Below are 18,619 nucleotides of genomic sequence, written 5' to 3'. Positions count from 1 at the left end.
ATGCTACTTCAATTTTACCTGAAAAATGTAATGACAAAATATTTCCCTAAGTAGTGGTATCAATTTATATTCCAACCAGCAAGTGTATATAAGTTATTATTCCACCTTTCGGGTAACAATTTTATCCAATTTTAAATTTTCTATTAATCTAAAGGGTATTGATTTACTTTAATTCCTTTTTTTCTCTTTTTTTAAAAAGTCATCTATTTATTCTGAGAGAAAGAGAGAGAGAGAGAGAAAACGCATGCACACGTGTGCACACAAGTGGGGGAGGAGCACAAAGAGAGAGAGAGAGAGAGAGAGAGAGAGAGAGAGAGAATCTCAAACAGGCTCACACTGTCAGCACTGAGCCCAACAAGGGGCTTGAACCCACAAGCCGTGAGACCATGGCCTGAGCCGAAAATCAAGAGACAGATGCTTTAACCGACTGAGCCACCAGGCATCCCTGGTTGACATTTCTTAGATTACTTGGGAGGATAAGAATCTTGCATATTCTTAAAGATCTTTTGGGTTTCTTGTACTGAGAAATGCCTGTTTATGTGTTTTTCCCATTTTCCCACTGACTCCATTATCTTTTACTTATTCTTTATAGGAGTTCTCTGGGGAGTTCTATGCTGCATACCAATCCTTTGTGGGATATATAATTTATTGCCGATATTTCCTCCTGGCGTGTAGCCTTGGGTCTTACCCTCTACTAGAGTCTTCTGATGAACAGAAGTTCTTGAATTTTCTGTAGTAAAATGTTATCAATTCTTTTTAGTATTTTTTATGTCTTATTTAATAAATCCTGTCTATCCCTGAGGCCATGCTATTCTTTCATATTTTCTTCTAAAACTTAAAGTTTTCCTTCCAGGTGCCTAGGTGGCTTAATTGGTTAAGTGTCCAACTCTTGATTTTAGCTCAGGTCATGATAACGGTTAGTGAGTTCAAGCCCCTCATTGGGCTCTGTGCTGACAGTATGGAGCCTGCTTGGGATTTCTCTCTCTCTCTCTCTCTCTCTCTGCACCCCCCCCCCAACAATCTCTCTCTCTCTCTCTAAAAATAAACAAATAAACTTTTAAAAAAGTTTTCTTTCACATTTTAGTTCTTAGCTCAGTTGAAATTCATACTTTTGGTAATAATATGACATAGGGATCTAATTTACTTTTCTTTTTTCTATTCAGATAACCAATTACCTAATCACCATTTGTTGAAAAGTCCACTTTCTCCTTTGATTCACAGGGCAAGTAGTTAGTTTCCAAATATGTATTTCTGAACTTTTGATTTTGTTCCACTGATTTATTAGTCATACTGTGTTGACAGCACATTGTCTTAATTAATATAGTTTTATAAGCCTTGATATCTGATAAAGTAGGGTAGTCATTAGTACTTTTGCCAAATATTTCTGGTTCTTCCCTCTCCCCAGGATTCTGATAGGATCACACTTCCTGGCCCTTTTAGGATTCACTGGAGCCATATGATTAGTTCGAGTCTGTGATCTCTGAGCAGAAGAGATCTGCTGAACATTCAACTGCCTGTGCAAAAACCTCCAGAGCTCTTTTCCCTCTGCCTTGGCCAATAGTCAACTTGGCACCTGCATTCCTGAGTGACTATAATCAGTAGGGTTTCCTACTAAACTGCAGTGGACAAGTAATGGGAATGGAAAATAAATCTTTTGTATATTTATCACTGAGATTTTAGTTTGCTACCAAAACATAACTTAGTCTACTCTGATACACAAGGCAAGTCATTCATTTTGTTATTATCCTTCAAGAATGTTCTGTCTTGGGGGCACCTGGATGGCTCACCTGGTTCAGCATCCGACTCGGTTTCAGCTCAGGTCATGATCTCAGGATCGTGAGATCAAGCCCCATGTGGGGCTCTGCACTGAGCATGGAGACTGCTTAAGATTCTCTCTCTCTCTCTCTCTCTCTCTCTCTCTCTCTCTCAAATTAAAAACAGAATGTCATATCTATTCTTCCCTGTTTGTCATAAGAATTTCAGAATCAAATTTTCTCAACTTCCAGGACAAACTTGCTGGTCAGAATATACATTAGTATCACCACATTGGAAAACATACGGAAATACTGGAAAACAGTTGGTATTATAAAATTTAAAAAAAATTGAAGATATACATATCCTATGATTCTAGTAATTTCATTCCTGGGCAAATATGCAAGAGAAATATGTATGCATATGTAAATATAAATAAGAATGTTCTTGGCAATATTGTTCATTAAAAATTAAAAACTGTAAATAATCCAAATGACTACCAGCTATAGAATAGATAAACAAACTGGCTTATTTACACAATGAAATACCATATGATAATGAAGATGAACAAAGTCAACCTGCACATAACAATATGATGATCTTATTAACATACTGCTGCACTAAAGAAGACATACACGCACACACACCCACACCCACACAGATTCATTTAGAATGATTCCAATTACAATAAATTTCAAAAACAGGTAATTTTTAAATTCAATTGTTTAAGAATAGATACATAGGCAGTAAACTATCAGGTAAAACAAGAAAGTGATTATCACAAACATTAGAAAACTGGCTACCCCTGGGAGAAAGGAGGAGACGTGATTGAGAAAGAAGGGAGGATTCAAATGTCTATAGTACAGGCAGTATTCTATTTTCACCTAAAGAGTTGTTAAAGGATGTTCACTTTGTGATTATTCATTATACTGGGTCTTTGTGAGGATTTTATATAAATGTCATATATTTTTTGTTAGATTTATTCATATCACTTTATATACTGTATTACTATTTAAAAGTTTCTTTTAAATTGCATTTTCTATTAGTTGCTCGTATATTAAAATGCAATTGAAGGTCATACCTTGATCTTACAGGCAACAACCTGCTAAATTCTTATTGGTTCTATTGATATCTCAGTAGATGCTTTGGGATTTTTTTTAACAGCCAATCATATCATCTGCAAATAATGATAACTTTGTTTCTTCCTTCCTAATCTTTATCTTTCCTTTTGTCTTATTATGCTGACTAGAACTAGTTCAATGATGAATCAAATTATTTCATATTCTATACAAATATTTTTAAAGTAGCGAACAAAAAAGAGACATTCCAGGTGCTGATGATCCATCCCAGATTTACTCTTCCACTCAGCATCCCTTCTCTTCTCTTGGAAAATAAAGCCCTCTGGCACAAAAACAGACACATAGACCAATGGAATAGAATAGAAACCCCAGAACTAGACCCACAAACGTATGGCCAACTAATCTTTGACAAAGCAGGAAAGAACATCCAATGGAAAAAAGACAGTCTCTTTAACAAATGGTGCTGGGAGAACTGGACAGCAACATGCAGAAGGTTGAAACTAGACCACTTTCTCACACCATTCACAAAAATAAACTCAACATGGATAAAGGACCTGAATCTGAGACAGGAAACCATCCAAACCCTAGAGGAGAAAGCAGGAAAAGACCTCTCTGACCTCAGCCGTAGCAATCTCTTACTCAACACATCCCCAAAGGCAAGGGAATTAAAAGCAAAAATGAATTACTGGGACCTTATGAAGATAAAAAGCTTCTGCACGGCAAAGGAAACAACCAACAAAACTAAAAGGCAACCAACAGAATGGGAAAAGATATTTGCAAATGACATATCGGACAAAGGGCCAGTATCCAAAATCTATAAAGAGCTCACCAAACTCCACACCCAAAAAACAAATAACCCAGTGAAGAAATGGGCAGAAAACATGAATAGACACTTCTCTAAAGAAGACATCCAGATGGCCAACAGGCACACGAAAAGATGCTCAACGTCGCTCCTTATCAGGGAAATACAAATCAAAACCACACTCAGATATCACCTCACGCCAGTCACAGTGGCCAAAATGAACAAATCAGGAGACTATAGATGCTGGAGAGGATGTGGAGAAACGGGAACCCTCTTGCACTGTTGGTGGGAATGCAAATTGGTGCAGCCACTCTGGAAAACAGTGTGGAGGTTCCTCAGAAAATTAAAAATAGACCTACCCTATGACCCAGCAATAGCACTGCTAGGAATTTACCAAGGGATACAGGAGTACTGATGCATAGGGGCACTTGTACCCCAATGTTTATAGCAGCACTCTCAACAATAGCCAAATTGTGGAAAGAGCCTAAATGTCCATCAACTGATGAATGGATAAAGAAATTGTGGTTTATATACACAATGGAATACTACGTGGCAATGAGAAAGAATGAAATATGGCCCTTTGTAGCAACGTGGATGGAACTGGAGAGTGTGATGCTAAGTGAAATAAGCCATACAGAGAAAGACAGATACCATATGTTTTCACTCTTATGTGGATCCTGAGAAACTGAACAGAAACCCATGGGGGAGGGGAAGGAAAAAAAAAAAAAAAAAAAAAGAGGTTAGAGTGGGAGAGAGCCAAAGCATAAGAGGCTGTTAAAAACTGAGAACAAACTGAGGGTTGATGGGGGGTGGGACGGAGGGGAGGGTGGGTGATGGGTATTGAGGAGGGCACCTTTTGGGATGAGCACTGGGTGTTGTATGGAAACCAATTTGACAATAAATTTCATATATTGGAAAAAAAAAAAAACTGAGAACAAACTGAGGGTTGATGTGGGGTAGGAGGGAGGGGAGGGTGGGTGATGGGTATTGAGAAGGACACCTTTTGGGATGAGCACTGGGTGTTGTATGGAAACCAATTTGACAATAAATTTCATATATTGAAAAAAAAAAAAGAAAAGAAAGCCCTCCAGGCTGGACGAAGAAATATGGTTATTCTAACAATTTAAATTTCTCAGCTATTAGAATGAAGTTCAGCTCATCCATATTGTCAAATTAATCCATCTCACTATAAGTCTATTTATAATAAGTTTCAAATGAAGTGTACAATAATTAAAAGAATGCAAACTAGAGCTTCATTATTTAATACTTATATAGCACTGAGGGAATGAAAAGCACTTTGGGGAAAAACATCAAATTTTTAATATACTCCCAAATATAACAAAAGAAGCAGTGAAGAAAAATAAACCTAATGGATAGATGAGACAATGATGTGACGAGGAAAGTAGTAGAACTCCTTGGAGTTACAAAGATCCAAAATAGAGCCTTTGATTCCCTAAGCCCATTTACCTATCTGCCATAAGCAATTGCTTCTCTGAAAGAGTCCCAAGGTACATTCTCAGCCCTCATAAGTTAAAAAATATCTTCCTTTCTGTACTTGGGTATCCAGAAGGTGTCCCATAAAGTCTCTGGTTTTCTCCATCTTTTTTGGCTTATACAGTGATTCTAATTTATATTATAGTACCAATTTGTGCTTCTGGAAACTGAAACACAAGACTGTGACAATCAGTTCATTAGAGTCCCCTCTGGGTCAGTGAAGAAGATGGTACAGTTCTAAACAAAGTCATGTGAGGGGGTCTATCATCCCTTCCTGGTACAGATGAGTGTTTCCAGTTTCAGGAGATTCTTCTACCAGGGATTTCTCCAGGATTCAAATTTCTCTAGCAAGTATCTTACTTTGGCTTTTTAGTTTTTAAATGTCATGAACCAGACTTCTCTTCGATTTGCTAGCCAAAGGGCTATATATTTCTGGTTTATTTAAAATTAGAGACTGGGGGGGCGCCTGGGTGGCTCAGTCAGTTAAGCGTCCAACTTCGGCCCAGGTCATGATCTTGCAGTCTGTGAGTTCGAGCCCTGCATCGGGCTCTGTGCTGACAGCTCAGAGCCTGGAGCCTGTTTCAGATTCTGTGTCTCCCTCTCTCTCTGACCCTCCCCCGTTCATGCTCTGTCTCTCTCTGTCTCAAAAATAAATAAACGTTAAAAAAAAAATTTTTTTTTTTAATAAAATAAAATAAAATTAGAGACTGGGGCACCTGGGTGGCTCAGTCGGTTAAGCATCCGACTTTTGATGTCGGCTTAGGTCGTGATCTCATGGTTGTGAGATCAAGCCCCACGTCAGGCTCTGCACCAGGTGTGGAACCTACTTAAGATTCTCTCTCTCCCTCTGCCCCTCCTCCACCCCTGCTCACACTCTGTCTCAAAAATAAATAAATAAAAATAATAAAAATTTTAAAAATAAAATTAGATACTTAATGTCAGTGTACCCTTCAGAAAATCAAGCCAAATTCCCTTGTGGATGGACTTCTGTCTGAATGGGCATAGTCAGAAATGTTACAACTTGTAAAAGATTTGCTTTTATTAAAATTCATATTTAAACTCCCCAATTAATCAATAATACATATTTTGCTAAAAGTTCCAATGCTTCCAAGGGGAAGAGAAAAAAGATGTTTGTGACCCAAGTGGTAAAACGTTCAGAAGACTCAGTCATCTCTTTCTAAAGATATGTGCCCATCATGGACTTAAAATTCCAAAGTGACGCTGCTCAAAAAACGTCTTAAATCAGTTGTTGCAAATAACCAATACAACTGGGAAATTCTCCTGGATATTTTGTTACAGTTCTTACTCCAAGATGTAAAAGCAACTAAAACATATGACCACATCCAAGCATCCCTGTGACAAACCAAGAACTCAGACTTCTTGAAACTGAAAAATGACTCTGGATGTTTATCAGAACTCACACAGACTTACCTAGCCACAAATAATCCATTGTACATACAAACCAAGAAAACACAGAGAAGCTACATATTGGAAAAGCAGATAAAGTATAGAAAATGGACCTTTTATACAACCTAGTTCTTCCTCTATAGTAGCATACCTAAAATCTCTGAGTCAGAAATCTCTCACTTTCTGCTATTTTCTTTGTCTCTAAATGAATCCTCAGGTTTCATTTTATTCAGAAATGAAAAACTTGGGAGTCAGATCATGGGGTCAAGAACAGGTATAAGGAATCTATTAAATGTGGTAATGGGAAACATTTAGGGAACGGGAAAATTTTAGTACTGGCTTTTCTCAATAGGAAGAGTTTGTTGTTAAATTTAGCTTTAACAAACAATAGCTAATTCCACTAAAAACACTTGGTTGTTTATTCCTTCAAAATAAAAATTTAGAATTAGCTCTTCAGGTAAATACTCCAAGTCTAAGCACATCTCAATAGTATCCTATCACATTAAATAGAGCTGTATGGGCAAGAAAGTTCAGAAAAACAGACTACCTAAGCCAAGTAACAATTCTCTGAAGCAAGCAAAACTGATCACATCATCTTTCGCACTAAGCCACAAGCAAATAATTCAGTAAGAAATTCTTTAGCATCCCCTGATTAAACTACCTCAATATTGATCATCTGGCAGCCTAATGGCAGTGAGAAGAAACAGATTTGAAGAACTTACCTTCAGAGCACAAAAGATGCAGGAATCTCCCATGCACTTGTGAGTTGTAAGCTGCCTAAAGCTACGTCGGAAGATGTCCAAGTGCCATAAAACCTGGCAATAAAAAAGGGGAAATACTTCAGTACTTTATAAGAAGACTCCATTTGATCTTAAATTCAAGAATTCAAGCAAACATAGGTAATGACTTCTGAATATATCTTTATTCCCAACAGAAAACTCATTCTAGTATATTAAAACAAATGCCAAAAAGGGTGAGTTAGCTAACACAAGGGACAGAAGACTATATTCTGAAAAATACATTACTTTGAAAATGAAGGTCACACAGACAAAATAATGTATAACATACATCAAATGTGATCTTGAAGGGGAAATTTATGGGCTAAAAGCTGCAGAATAAGGGTTTACTTTAATTGTCCACACAAGAAACAATTTTTTTTTTTTTTTTTTTTTGAACAAACTTGTTTTTTGAAGTATAGTTGATACATGTACATTAGTTTCAGGGATACAACATAGTAATTCCACAAGTTTATACGTTATGCTGTGCTCACCAACACAAGTGTAGCTGACATCTGTCATTATACAACACTATCACAATACCACTGACTATATTCTCTATGCTGTGCCTTTTATTCCCAAGATCTTTTTTTTTTTTTTTTTTTTTTTAAGATTTTTTAAAAAGGAATCTCCACACCCAAGGTGGGGCTGAAACTTACAATCCCAAGATCAAGAGTCACATGATCTACAGCCAGCCAGCCAGGTGTCCCTCCCCATGACTTTTTCATTCCATAACTAGAAGCCTGTATCTCCCACTCCCCTTCACCCATTTGCCCATCCCCCTCATCACCCTCCCCTCTGACAACCACCAGTTTGTTCTCTATATTTATAGGTCTGATTCTGCTTTTTGTTTGTTTATTCATTTGTTTTGTTTTTTAGATCCCACATATAAGTGAAATCATATGGTATTTGAAACCTTATTTAGAAGCTTGAATTATAGTGTGGAATTTTGTCTTTGTTGGATTTCTCAATTTTTGGACCTTTCTGAGAGATGTGTGTTCCTCATGTCAACAGATTAAAAAAATGGTAATATCAACAGTGATAAATCATGTACATAGTATGTAACCTAAATATGATATGATGAGAATGGCACTTTATTTTTATGGTCTTCTTCTCAAAAACCTATAACCCCAGTCTCACAATGAGAAAAATATCAAATCCCAATAGTGGGACATCCAACAAAATACTTGATTAGTACTACTCCTCAAAACTATCAAGATCATCAAAAACAAGGAAATTTTGTGAAAGAGAGCCAAGAAAAGCCTAAGGAGACATGACAAGCAAATGTAACTGTGGTATCCTGGATGGGATCCTGGAACAGAAGAAGATGCTAAGCAAAAACTAAGGAAATTTGAATAAACTATGGACTTTAATTAAAAGATAAATGATGTAATATATAGCCTAATGCCTTAGGATGTTCCTCTTGCTTGGGTAACATTTTTTAATTAAGTTTATTTATTTATTTTGAGAGAGGGAGAGAGCATGCACACAAACAGGTGAGGAACAGAGAGGAGAGACAGAATCCCAAGCAGGCTCTGCACCATCAGTGCACAGCCCAATGTGGGGCTCGAATACACGAACCATGAGATAATGGATCAGAGCCGAGATCAAGAGTCTGACACTTAACCGACTGCGCCACCCAGGCACCTCTTGCTTGGGAAACATTTAAATGGCATCATATATGAAAAGGCACTATGCCTCCGGAGCCCCATACAAAGCACAGCTCTGGAGCTTCTTCTTACTTATGTGTCTTCAAGGTACATATTCCAAAAGTTCTTGGAAATGCACTATACTCCCAAATAAGTAACACCTTTTTATAATAAACACAGTGGGTTCAACACATCTGTGGCCAACATAGCATTCATATCAAAAGTCAGAATATTAGTTCATAGAAACAATTATTTTCAACTTGTAACGTGATTATAACAGGCACTCCAAAACCATCAATGACACAATCTTTAAGTACATAGAAGTGTGTGTGAGTGTGTGTGTGTGTGTGTGTGTGTGTGTGCCAGTATGTGTCCATATGGCGCTGGGAATTAGAACAGAAAGCCATAAATATTATTGTTTTAATACAGATAGAACATACAGAAAGAAACAGAATTATAAAAACAGGACTACGGCCAGAAAGGAGGTAAACACACACACACACACCTATATCAATACCTTTTTTTGCCTGCTTCTAAATTTAAAAAGTATTATTAGTTTATGCACTGTCACTCAAAAACCCATATGCATCATCTGGGGAAAAAAAAACCGAACCAACCCTACCCAACTGCATGAAATTTACAGTAGTAATTAGGGAATATAGTTAAACTCTTTCTCTAGGCTTGACAGCATAGAATTTTTTAATGTTTTCAAATAAAAATTTGAAAACAGAGAGAGAATATGAAACTTTATTACATAAATAAGCTTAGCAAAATTCTTATATTATAAATGAGTAAACTGAAATACTATTACCTGTACAAGGTCACAGAGCTAGTCTACAGACAAACTAAAACTAGAATCCAAGTTTCCTAATTCATAAGTCTAGTACTTTTTATTTTTGTTTTTTTAAGTATTTACTTTTGAGAGAGAGTGTGTGAGTGGAGGGTTGGGGGGGACAGAGGATCCTAACCAGGCTCTGCACTGACAGCAGCAGGCCCAATGTGTGGCTCGAACTCATGAACTGTGAGATCATGACCTGAGCCAAAGTCAGATGCTCAACTGATTGAGCCACCCAGGCACCCCAGTCCAGTACTTTTCATACCAAATACATTGCCTTGGTTTTTCTTCTATCATAGCAAGATATTTTCTCATTATGTCTGAAGCATAAAACTAATATTTTACCAAGTTAATTATCTTGGATGGCAAATTCAATTTACTTTTACTCTGAGAAGCAGAAAAGAAGGGAAAGTAATTACTTGAAAGTTAGGCCAAAAGGAATGAACTTAACATTCTATGGGCCTGACAAGGCAAAGCAGACAGACAGGAAGCTCTGGGATTCTGAGATCACTAGTATGGTAAGCAACACCAAAAGGGAAAATCTGCAGTAGATAATCACACCTTAGGGGAATTTACTTTCCACTAGTTCTGTTTAAGCATATCTGTCCATACACCAATCATGAGCTACTACAAAAGAGCTCAGAGGAAGGGGATGAAGAAATGGACAAAGACTGGACTCCATTCAGTGTATGCTAAGAGCCTATATATTATAAGACAAAAGTAATGTACCTGAAAGGTCTTTGACTTGTGGAAAGAACTTTGCTTTCTTTTCTAGAGAAAAGCAAGTACAGTGATAAGACATCTTTGTCTCAAAAGAAAAAAAAAAACAAGAAAAAATCAATAATCACGTATTAAGATTATTTAGTTCACGTACTTTCTTTCTCCTTCAGGCAGGTAAGTAGTAGTAGTTACACTTATTATTTCTATTATCATTATTAATCTCTTTTTCATATAAATGAGGTAATTGAGGTTCAGAGATAAGTGACTTGCCTAAAATCACACAGATAAACTTAGAAATGATCTCAGGCTGTTGACCTCAAACAAAGACCATCAAGGATTATATTTAGAAGAGCTATTGGAAGCACAGCATTTGCAACTAAAAAGTCAAAGTTCACCAAAAAGAAAGAAATTACCCTTACCTGCAGGGCACTGTTGAGGAAGCAGCTGTTTTGTCCTGGCTCATTGCTGAGACCTTTGCTGGGGGCTATGGAGGTTGAGCTTCGAGGTGTAAACATGCCTTGGACACTACCACGGCCCCCTGAAAAATAATTTCTTTTCCAAGACATTATTGTTCACAATTAGCTTGAAAACTTAGAGAAGATTTTGTATTTTTGGGGAAAGAGTTTCTGTCTGCTGAAGTCCTGATTTGTGAAAGATAATCCAGAATTCAATGAATCTGTGTTGAAATATTTGGAGTTTACAACCTTCCAAACATCATCTATGTAGCTCAAGGAACTCAGGTATCCTCTTAGATCCACATGACAGAGCCGTCCCCCATTTGCTCCAAACAATGCCCAAAATTTAACATGGCACAGTACAAACACAAACAGAGAAATCCTTAGGTATTGCGTCCTTCTATTTCTCTTGAATTGCCTCCATAAAATCGTGGTGAAGTGCCTGCAGTCCTCAACTCCAACAGGATCCAGGATCAGGGTAGGATGTATTCTTAGGCTTGTTGATGATGCTTCTTGTGGACCGAAGATTCTTTCCAACTGGAAGGAGAAGCAGACAGATAAGCAAGAATCCAATGCAACCCTCCTCGCCTTCTATTGCCTTTTCCCATCATTGTCTGAAGTAAAAACTCAAGTTCTAAACAACTGACATAGATTCCACAAAGGTAAGAAATTTTGCTTGAATTATATGGAGTTTTTGTTCTTATTGCTGCTGCTCTTTTTTTAATATGCCCCAAACAGCTTCCATCGTTCCATTCAGAACTTCAGAAAGTCTCTTCTCTTCCTCTGTGACTAGAATAGCCAGCTGTGCCAGAGAGCTTTAACAAAAAGAAAAAAAAAAAACAAAACTAAAAGCTTGCGTCACTTAATGACTCTCCTGGCTTTGTGCTATTCTGCCAAGATCAACGTTGCCTCACCTCTCACTATAAACTTGAAACCTTGGCAAACAATGACAAAAACAAACCAAAAATGCAAAAAAAAAAACAAACAAAAAAAACCTTAACAACAATAAAAGGGAGAAACACTCAAACCAAAGAGGAAAAAAAAAAAGGTGTGAGTAGTTTTTCTTTCAGAGGAAATTTCTCTGAAATTTTCTAGAAGACAGTTGATCAGGACAAAACGAACACCAAATACAGTTTCCAAAATCAAGCTAACAAAAATATTACCAAGTAAACATACACCAAATTAAGAATTGGAACAGTTTCTGTTAGATATTGTGAGTAAAGAAATTTTTAGAGGTGTTTTACATGTTCATGGCTATGAAAGCCTATTTAAAGATGGGAAGGCCAAGTTATCACTCTGGGCTCTGTTCTGAGGAAATGTCCCATCTCAGAGAAATATTCATGGCAAGTAAACCATATGCCCTTAATATCATGTCCAGGAGAACTAAATCTTCTCCTGCCCTGTTTGTTTGTATGTTTCATTTTTGCCAGAGGATCAGAGAGATAATTTGGGTTACAAATAACTTAATCCTCAGATTATATCTGAGGCACTCACAATCACAGGCAATCCACTGACCAACATTACTTTTCAACTAATTAAAATTCCAGTGAGGCAACAGGGGAGAAATACCAAAGCAAACACCTTTACTAGAAGGAAATCTTCTAATCTCCAGCTTTAAGCTTTCATATAAGGCTGCTATGTCCACATAAGTAAAAAATTAAGAATGTTGAGTGTTAAATTTGGTTTCTAACAGTTCCCCAAGCTTCTCCCTTCCTTACTTCCTATCATCATATGGATCACCTAAAAAAGCAAAAATGCTAAAACATCTTAATCATTCTCTAAGAAATCATCTACCATTATCCACAGTGTGTCCAGTGGAAAAACTGAGGCACAGGAACATTAAATGGTTGCATAAGACTGTTCTTTCCCTTCTCTAAATTCCCAGACTATTTATAATCTACATGTCACAATTAAAGTATTTGACTATACACTGTAGAGTCATATTATCCTCTATTTGTTTTTATTACTCTCTATTTGTTTTATATGGTATCAGTCATATATCCTGAATGACTGTATGAAATGAAATACTAACTAGTGTCAGACAACTGCTAAACACTATACTTACATTCTTTATTTATTCTTTACCTATTATGTAGGTGTTAATACTTCCCACTTTACAGAAGAGTAGAGTGAGACTTAGAGACATTAACTTGCTCAAATCAAACTGGTAAGTGGCAGAACTAGAATTTTTTGACTATTAAACTGTGACTTAATTATGTATTTTATCATACTATTCCAAAAGTTCCTATCACAGTGCTGGTCATAAGGAGGAACTCAATAAATACTCCCTGATGACCAGCATGGCACCAAGAAGGATTCCATGTCTCCCACACAGACTAAAAGACCCTCAACTCTCTATACACACCCTCATACACACCCCATTCGAAGCTACTAAGCAACTTCCAACAAGACATGCAGCATTCCTTCAGCTCAACTGCTGCAAAGGAATGACATACCAAGCCTCCACTTTGCTCACAGCCAAAAGGACTTGGCAGACAGGTGGGGTTTCCACTATCCGCATTAGACACTTACTGAAACTCAGCCTGCCCTATGATACACACCCTTGAGTTCAGGCAGCAAAGAGGAAAAAAAAAGCAGTCACAGAAAAAAAGATTCTCAGGCTCTGAATGGCAGCATTATGTAGGGTAAGGCAATAAGCCCTCACACTTGCGTTAGGTGTGTCAGAAACTAGAGGTGAGAGCCAGAAAGAATAAGGTCAAAGGAGGCAGTAACAAATGATCCAAAGAAATACTGATGACAAAATATTTCACTTAAATTGTAGGTCCAGCACCAAACCACACACACTTTCTACTATACCATCTACTATAGATATATAAGAAAGTCAATTAAGAGTTATACCCACATCTAACAACCTATTTTTATTTTTTTAATGTTTGTTTATTTATTTTGAGAGACACAGAGACAGCTCACATGCACGAGCGAGGAAAGGACAAAGAAAGAGGGAGAGAGAATCCCAAGCAGGCTCTGCCCTGTCAGTGCAGAGCCCTACGCTGGGCTTGATCTCAGGAACCACAAGGTAATGATCTGAGCCAACCAAAAGCAAGAGCTGGAGGCTTAATGATTGTGACACCCAGGCACCCCAAACAACCTATTTTTAAAAAGAACAGAACTTTAAGGCACCTGGTGGTTCAGTCAGTTAAGCACCCGACTTCAGCTCAGGTCACAATCTTGCAGTTCGTGAGTTTGAGCCCCGCATCAGGCTCTCTGGTATCAGCATGGATCCCACTTCAGATCCTCTGTTCCCCTCTCTCTCTGCCTCTCCTGCACTTACTCTCTCACTCTCTATCAAAAAATAAAATAAACCTTTAAAAATAAATAAATAAATAAATAAATAAATAAATAAATAAATAAAACATCTTAGGTAATAAATATTCAAGTATTTAGAGGTAAAAGATCATAATATCTGCAACGTACTCTGAAATGGTTCAGAAGGGAAAAATATACGTGTGTGTGTGTGTGTATTTTATATATATATACGTGTGTGTGTATATGTGTATACAAAGAGAAAGGGAAAATGGTACAATAAATATAGCAATAATGTTAACAACCGGTAAATGTGACTGAAAGGGATATGGGGATTCTTTGTACCATTTCTTATAACTCCTCTATAAGTTTCAAATCATTTTTTTTAAGTTTTTATTTATTTTTGAGACAGAGAGAGACAGAGCATGAATGGGGGAGGGGCAGAGAGAGAGGAAGACACAGAATCAGAAGCAGGCTCCAGGTTCTGAGCCATCAGCCCAGAGCCCGACGTGGGGCTCGAACTCACGGACCACGAAATCGTGACCTGAGCTGAAGTCGGACGCTTAACCAACTGAGCCACCCAAGCACCCCTCATATCATTTTTTTTTAAGTTGAAAGAGAATTAATATCAGCAAAAAAAAAAAAAAAAAAAAAAAAAGAATTTAAAATTACGTAGAAATTACCTTGTAATGTATGCAGTATTCATGATTCAATGAAAAAATGACTAAAATCATTAAGCTAGTAGATAATAACCATGCCAGGTGATATTAAGCAATCCCAAACTAAAATTTAAAAAAAGAAAAAGGAGAAGAGAAAGATAAATGCAAAAAAGCCTGATATGATGATAAAATAAAAGTATTAGATATGAGGATAAAATAGAATAAAGTTTCAATACTACATCTATGAAAAGGAAAACTCAACATACAGTACAATGCCTAGTTGTTATAAGAGCAAGCGATGTAATTATGATATACAAACAGGAGCAGAACCAGACTTGGAGTTAGAGGACATGGGTTCGACTTCTATATTTTTACTATTTTGGGTAATCCTGAACTATTTAAGTGTCCTGAACTTTGTTTTCTGGGTCTGTTAAAATGATGGCAGAATACCTATTTTACACAGTGGTTGAGATTTAATGTAATAGGCATGCCAAAGTACTAGCAAGTTTTCAAAACAAAGAATGAATAATGAGTTCCACTAAAATGAGTGAACTGCAATGTCTGAAAGTGTAAGTGTAAATTTTGGTTTGGGGACTTCAGGATACTAGAAAGCTGTAAGCCACCAGGAATAAGTCTTCTAATTGTATAAAAAGAACAATAACCCTCATACAGGACAAATGATATGTTAGCACAATTTAACTATGTGCTTGGAGAAACAGTTGAATTTTACAATTACTTTTAAAATACAAAGTTTAACTTTCTATTTGTAAAAAGCCAAACAGTTGAGCCTATTACAAGGAACAGAGTAACATTTTAGAAGGTCTACAAAGAATGACCATGTCCAACTGATCAATGATTCAAAATGGAAAAACCATGAAGAGTATCTCAGTTTCTAATGAAGGAAGAGTAGCCCCATTACAAGTGATTAGTACCAAAAATAACCCAAATATTAGGAAGTCAAACTGCACTACAATGAGATATCCAAAGAGTTAACCAGGAAAGTTGCTCCCATTTCTAGTTTCTATTACTCTATACAGCAGTTTACTTGTAATTTACTTAAGAAAACTATATTTGCACTGATAAGTCAACAAGAAATTACCTCAATCCCTCGGTATGCTCCATATGTCTATAATTCTCAACTATATAGTACCTTGCTAGTTATTATAAGAATTAAAACTAGTTAATTCAGGGGCGCCTGCATGACTCAGCCGGTTAAGCATCCAGCTTTGGCTCAGGTCATGATCTCATGGTTCATGGGTTTGAGCCCCACACCAGGCTTGCTGCTGTCAGCACTGAGTCTACTTCAGATCCTCTGTCCACCCCCCTCCACCCTTCCTCCCCTGAAAAAATAAATAAACATTTTTAAAAAATTAGTTAATTCATGCAAACTGCTAATTCAATGTCCGGCATATAGTAATTACTGTATAAATGATTGTTATTATTACTATTACCTTTCAAACATTTCCTCCTTGTAAGTTCTTTTCCCTTTAAAGATAACCTCATACAGATATCCTATATTCTTTAAAAAGAAAAATAAAAACAGCAACAACAAAGACCGCCTCAAAATTATTAACTCCTATGTCTACTGTCCTAAATTTTTTTGTACCTTCCACTACTAAATGTCTCCACAATTAATAACTTACAACTGCTACCTCTTCATGCTCACTATCAACTTCTTCAGGACACGGTGCTAATCTTGACTCCACCACCACAACTTTCCTTCATGGAACATCGCTATCTAAAGAAGTCTCCTAACTGCAAAACCTACTGGCTTTTTCCACAGGCCTCATTCTTCTTTTTTGCAGCACCTAACACTGGCTGCCTTGAGGCTACATAATCCTGGATTCATTGGGTGAATTAATAAGAAAATGAGAGAATGAATAAAATGGAATAACAAACCAGAACACTGGTTCCTCCTCCTGACAGTTCACTTTTCCTCTCCTTTGTTACATTCTTAAAAGAATACATTCCTTAAAGTTTAAATCAGAAGTTCTTGCTCATCTCTACAATTCCACCCATGGTATTCTCATCCTCCTCTGTCAGAACTTCAACCATCACTTCTGGTCTGACAAATCACAAATCGCATGAACTCTAAAACCAAATCACCAAATACTTGCACATTGTCACACTTTTGTAAGTTCAATATGTCCAAATCAGAAACCACCTCCTGAGGTGCCTGGGTGGTTCAGCTGGCTAAGTGTTCACCTTCGGATCAGGTCATGATATTGTGGTCAGTGGGTTTGAGCCCCGCATCGGGCTCTGTGCTGACAGCTCAGAGTCTGGAGCCTGCTTTGGATTCTGTGTCTTCCTCTCTCTGCTCCTCCCCCACTTGTGCTCTGTCTCTCTTGCTCTCAAAAATAAACATAGAAAAATTTAAAAAAGAAAAAGAAACCACCTCCTTTGCCCCCAAATATAGTGCCTCCTCTCTGATTATCTTTTTTTTTTTTTAACTAATGGTATTTCCAATTACCCAGGCTGAAAACCTCTGTAGTTTTGGACTCCTTCCTATCCATCCCCTCCTTCCTTATCCATGTCACAAAGTCTTATCAATTCTCCCCTCAAAAATCTCTTTATTGATTCTTCTTTTTCACTTCCACTGTCATCACCCTAGTTTATACCACAATTACTTCCCATTTAGATTATTATAATAGATTACCTCTTGCTGGCCTCCTATCTCTTGCCATTCCAATTCACTTATATAATTACTTTTTTGAAAAATTAATATTTCTCTTTAATATGCCTCATTACTTCTTTTTGTGCATTTTACACAAAAAGGTAAAAAGCTTGAATTATGCCTTAGCAGAAGAGCGAGGTAGGATCACTCTCACCTTTTTCAAGTCCCAAGCAAGGCAAAGATGTCTACTCTTACCACTCCTATTCAACATCATACTGGAGGTCACAGCCTATGCAACAAGGCAAGAAAAAGAAATAAAAAATAGAGAGATTGGGATGGAAGAAATAAAACTGTCCTTATTCACAAACAACATGATGTTCTTTAACATTTAAAAGTCCCAAGGAATCTAAAAAAAAAACAACAAAATTCTGAGAACTAATATGTGGGGTAAGTCATAGAACACAAAGTCAGTACAAAAAAACCGCTGATTAACTATACTTCTATATACTAGCAGTAAACAACTAAAATTGAAAATTTTTACAGTGCCATTTATAATAACACCACAAAATATAAAATAATTAGGCAAAAATATAACAAAACATATGTAAGACCTATGTAGTGAAAACTATGAAACACTGGTGAAAGAAATCAAAGATGATCTAAACGTAGAAAGGTATGCCATGTTCATAAATTGAACAATTTTAAGATGTCAGTTCACTCCAAATTGATCCATAGATTCAATGTAATGTCAAATAAAAATCTTAGCAGGATTTCTTTTTGTAGAAATTGACTAGCTGATTGTAAAAGTTATATGAAAAGGCAAAGGAATTAGAATAGCCAAATTAATTTTGAAACAGAAGAACAAAGTTGTAGAGCTCAATAGTCAACACCATACAATACTGGTGAAAGAATAGACAGATCAATGGAACAGAACAGTGGCCAAAACAGGCCTACATATACGTGGTCAACTAATTTTTAATAAAAGTGGAAAGGCAACTCAATGAAGAAAGGATAGTCTTTTCAACAAATGATACTGGAATAACTGAACAACATGCAAAAAAGTGAACCTTAACCCACACTTTATATCCTACACAAAAATAACTCAAATTGGAT

General features: G+C 36.8%; 1 protein-coding gene across 20 annotated transcripts in view; it reads right to left on the bottom strand.

Moving 5' to 3' along the window:
• The window catches only part of USP54 (ubiquitin specific peptidase 54), a 133,473-nt gene that overhangs the window by 51,828 nt on the left and 63,026 nt on the right, over positions 1-18,619 (bottom strand). For 8 of the 20 annotated variants that reach the window (XM_078434381.1, XM_078434393.1, XM_078434391.1 and 5 more), the window contains exons 1-2: positions 10,934-11,765; positions 7,257-7,349 (exon numbers count right to left, since the gene is read on the bottom strand). In XM_078434381.1, the coding sequence (XP_078290507.1) occupies positions 7,257-7,349; positions 10,934-11,080 (240 nt within the window). In that variant the 5' untranslated portion in view covers positions 11,081-11,765. Of the gene's footprint in view, positions 1-7,256; positions 7,350-10,933; positions 11,767-17,720; positions 17,796-18,619 lie in introns of those variants that run through there. The other 12 variants (XM_078434390.1, XM_078434385.1, XM_078434387.1 and 9 more) reach the window with 4 other exon arrangements.

This window comes from Panthera onca, chromosome D2 (assembly GCF_046562875.1).
Source record: "Panthera onca isolate mPanOnc1 chromosome D2, mPanOnc1 haplotype 2, whole genome shotgun sequence".
In the NCBI taxonomy this organism is placed as follows: Eukaryota; Metazoa; Chordata; class Mammalia; order Carnivora; family Felidae; genus Panthera; species Panthera onca.
The sequence above is the reverse complement of the archived record's forward strand: the minus strand, read 5'-3'. Positions and strand labels throughout refer to the sequence as shown.